Source organism: Bison bison, unplaced genomic scaffold (genome assembly GCF_000754665.1).
Source record: "Bison bison bison isolate TAMUID 2011002044 unplaced genomic scaffold, Bison_UMD1.0 scf7180017864471, whole genome shotgun sequence".
Taxonomy (NCBI): Eukaryota; Metazoa; Chordata; class Mammalia; order Artiodactyla; family Bovidae; genus Bison; species Bison bison.
The window spans coordinates 19,663,560-19,667,958 of NW_011495032.1; the positions used below are offsets into that span (position 1 = coordinate 19,663,560).

Genomic DNA, 4,399 nt, shown 5'->3' on the forward strand with positions numbered 1-4,399 from the left:
CCAACTTTTTTCACTCTCCTCTTTCACCTTCATCAAGAGGCTTTTTAGTTCCTCTTCACTTTCTGCCATAAGGGTGGTGTCATCTGCATATCTGAGGTTATTGATATTTCTCCCGGCAATCTTGATTCCAGCTTGTGTTTCTTCCAGCCCAGCGTTTCTCATGATGTACTCTGCATATAAGTTAAATAAGCAGGGTGACAATATACAGCCTTGATGTACTCCTTTTCCTATTTGGAACCAATCTGTTGTTCCATGTCCAGTTCCAACTGTTCCATCCTGACCCGCATACAAATTTCTCAAGAGGCAGGTCAGGTGGTCTGGTATTGCCATCTCCTTCAGAATTTTCCACAGTTTATTGTGATCCACACAGTCAAAGGCTTTGGCATAGTCAATAAAGCAGAAATAGATGGTTTTCTGGAACTCTCTTGCTTTTTCCACGATCCAGAGATGTTGGCAATTTGATCTCTGGTTTCTCTGCCTTTTCTAAAACCAGTTTGAACATCTGAAGTTCATGATTCACGTATTGCTGAAGCCTGGCTTGGAGAATTTTGAGCATTACTTTACTAGCATGTGAGATGAGTCCAATTATGCGGTGGTTTGAGCATTCTTTGGCATTGGAATGAAAACTGACCTTTTCCAGTCCTGTGGCCACTGCTAAGTTTTCCACATTTGCTGGCATGAGTGCAGCACTTTCACAGAATCATCTTTCAGGATTTGAAATAGCTCCACTGGAATTCCATCACCTCCACTAGCTTTGTTCATAGTGATGCTTTCTAAGGCCCGCTTGACTTCACATTCCAGGATATCTGGCTCTAGGTGAGTGATCACACCATTATGATTATCTGGGTCGTGAAGATCTTTTTTGTACAGTTTTTCTGTGTATTCTTGCCACCTCTTAATATCTTCTGCTTCTGTTAGGTCCATACAATTTCTGTCCTTTATCAAGCCCATCTTTGCATGAAATGTTCCCTTGAGATCTCTAATTTTCTTGAAGAGATCTCTAGTCTTTCCCATTCTGTTGTTTTCCTCTATTTCTTTGCATCCATCGCTGAGGAAGGCTTTATCTCTTCTTGTTATAAAGTGTTAGCAGACCTATTTATTTTAAAAAAGGCACTTCTACTATTTTACCTAAATATAAGTTTATTTTCAATAGAGTAGCCAGAAGAGTTAACAAAACACAGAAATATAAATACACTTCAGAGACTGGGAGTCAGCATCAAGAACAACTAAGCTGAAGCTCAAATGCCTAGAGGTTGTAGGACACATGCCGTCCAGGTTAAGATGCAACAGGCCGAGAAAACTAACAGCAGTTTCAGTTATGAATCTTAAGCTGAAAGTCACAAAAAGAGATGCTCAGAATTAGAAGTGCTGATTTAAACCTAAGCTGCTTCACACATGGATAAACCTGTAGCATAATCTAAAGGGAGTAGCTACAAGGATTTGTTTAATCCTAAACAACAATGGGGAGGTCAGTTAGAGTTTATGTAATAGTACTCACCTGTAATGAAACGATCTAATGGCATCACAGGAGCAACATGAGGTGTGGCTTGTGTAACAAGAAGATTGATCAGATCTTGTTTAAAATTTTTCAGTGTAAGCAATGCTCTTGCCACAAGGCCACCCATAGAATGACCGACTATTGCCACACTTTTGGGAGCAAATTCTTGACCCTATTAAAAAAAAAATCACCAAGACATGATTAAGGATTAGAATCACAGTAAACATAATAAATACTTCTCTCTACATATAAACAACTTTATTGAAAAAAGAATAAACTATTTATATAATCTCCCTTAATAAGACAGAAATACATTTTCATATACTTGTAATTAGTATATACATACTGCTTTGTGTTCTGTAAGCATTTTTAAAAGTTAAGCTTTGGTTTTCTGAACCAAAATGACAACCCTTGGTCTAGCAAATCATGTTTCTCCCATTTGTTATATTGTATGTAAGAGGTGTGATTACATTTGGTGTATATCAGAATATTAGGTTTTACAGGATACATAAAGTGAGATCACTTATTTGAAAATGGAGGTATCACAAAAAAGCCACATCTATTCCAGTTGCCATAGCAATGTACTATTGAATCATATCAATGTATCTTATCTCATCAAATTATTTCTCTATTGTGGGCCTGGGCTTAAAAAGGAGTCAGCAATCCACAACATTTATTCACTGATAATTACATATTTTAATTTTAAAGTAAGTATTTCTTTTAAAAAAATCTTTTCTATCTCCATATAGGCCCAAACTTCTGTTCATCACCTTCCACACTGATACTTCATCCATGCCTTCTCTCCTGTTACTATAATCTGGGCTTCATGAAGAACCAGAGTTAACAGAATAGACCTGAGACTGCTATCCTTATAACTGACTGTATTCAAGGTTGGCTGTGGTTTGCTGTCTGCGACCATAGACTTTGGAAGGGTTCCCATCATTTCCTGAATTATAAAAATGGCTCGTTATACCAAAACTGCTTTGTAAACATGGTTTATGTTGAGTACCTTCTGCCTTATTTTTGTTGGGATTTTGGCACATGGGAGGCACAGGCACAAGGTGTCCAGGTGACTGGTCCTCTAGAAGAAACTTTGGCTACTGACTCTCTAATGCATGTCACAATCGTTGCTGCAGGAATTAAACGTATCCAGAGTGACTTTCCTGTAAGGGGACATTGGGAAGCTTTCACCTGGTTTCTCTGGACTTCACCCCATGCCCCTTTTCTTTTTGCCAATTTTGCTTTGTATCCTTTCACTATAATAAATCACAACCATAAGAACAACTATATGCTGAGTCTTATAAGGCCACCTGGAGAATCATCAGCCTGAGGATGGTTCTGGTGGTCTTCTGAAACATACTTGATCTTAGCAAAAGCCAAACCCTACATTTGTGCTTTGAAACCTACCCCCTTTGGCCTTCTCAAGGACATCACTCTGGCAATTCTTCTCACTTTCTTATTGCATTATTGTTTCTGTCCACTAGATCATTCTCACTAGTATATAAATATGGTCTCCCCCACTGGCTCAGAGGGTAAAGAATTTGGCTGAAATGCAGGAGACACAGGAGATGTGGATTCAATCCCTCATCAGGAAGATCCCTTGGTGGAGGAAATGGCAACCTACTCCAGTATTCTCGTCTGAAAAATCCCATGGACAGAGAAGCCTGGTGGGCTACAGTCCAAAGGGTCACAAAAAGTCAGACACAGTTGAGAACTAAGCAAAAACAACTACTAGATCATTCCTACTAGTATATAAATATACTGTTATTCTCTCTTAAAAAGTAAAAACTTTATTTTTACTTCTACTTTAGCAACCATATCTTTCTTTATATACCCCTTGAGAGCAAAACTCTTCAAAATCAGTTGTCTGCACAGTACTTGCTGTATCCAATTTTTCAAACACCCTTAAACCCATTCTGATCAGGTTTTCCCCTGCAACACTATTTTAAAACTGCACTTACCTGGTCACCAAGGAATCTAAAGATCAATTCTCAATCCTCACCTTACTTGACCTATCAATGGCAATTTACATAGTTGATCACTTCTTCCTCTTTGAAAATGCTTTGCTTGGTTTCCTTGATGAGATACTCTTATGGTTCTCCTCTTACCTCACTGACTGCTCCTTTTTAGTCTCTTGCTGGTTCCTTCTTATCTCCCCTCACCTTTTAATACTGGTGTGACTCAGACCTCATTCCTTAAATATCTTCTTTCACATCTTGAACCCATTAGTGATCTCATCCAGTCTCATGGCTCTAACTACATCTCAGTTCTGTTCAGTTCAGTTGCTCAGTCATGTCCAACTCTGCAACTCCATGGACTGCAGCACGCCAGGCCTCCCTGTCCATCGCCAACACCCAGAGTTTACTCAAACTCATGTCCATTGAGTTGGTGATGCCATCCAACCATCTCATCCTTTGTCGTTCCCTTCTCCTCCCACCTTCAATCTTTCTTAGCATCAGGGTCTTTTCCAGTGAGTCAGTTCTTTGCATCAGGTGGCCAAAGTATTGGAGTTTCAGTTTCAACACCAGTCCTTCCAATGAATATTCAGGACTGATTTCCTTTAGGATGGACTGGTTGGATCTCCTTGCAGTCCAAGGGACTCTCAAGAGTCTTCTCCAACACCACAGTTCAAAACCATCAATTCTTCACACTCAGCTTTCCTTACAGTTCAACTCTCACATTCATACATGACTACTGGAAAAATCATAGCTTTGACTAGATGAACCTTTGTTGGCAAAGTAATGTCTCTGCTTTTTAATATGCTGTCTAACTACATCTATATGCTGTCAATCCTCAAGCTATCTCTAGACTGGATCTGTTCTCCTGACTTCAGTCGCTCAGTCATGTCCTACTCTTTGCGACCCCATGAATTCCACTCCAGGCCTCCCTGTCCATCACCAA

At 39.5% G+C, this 4,399-nt stretch overlaps 1 protein-coding gene across 3 annotated transcripts in view; it reads right to left on the reverse strand.

Moving 5' to 3' along the window:
- The window catches only part of PGAP1 (post-GPI attachment to proteins 1), an 81,056-nt gene that overhangs the window by 58,247 nt on the left and 18,410 nt on the right, over positions 1-4,399 (reverse strand). For 2 of the 3 annotated variants that reach the window (XM_010860888.1, XM_010860889.1), the window contains exon 4: positions 1,499-1,670. In XM_010860888.1, the coding sequence (XP_010859190.1) occupies positions 1,499-1,670 (172 nt within the window). Of the gene's footprint in view, positions 1-1,498; positions 1,671-2,507; positions 3,063-4,399 lie in introns of those variants that run through there. The other variant, XM_010860890.1, reaches the window with a different exon arrangement.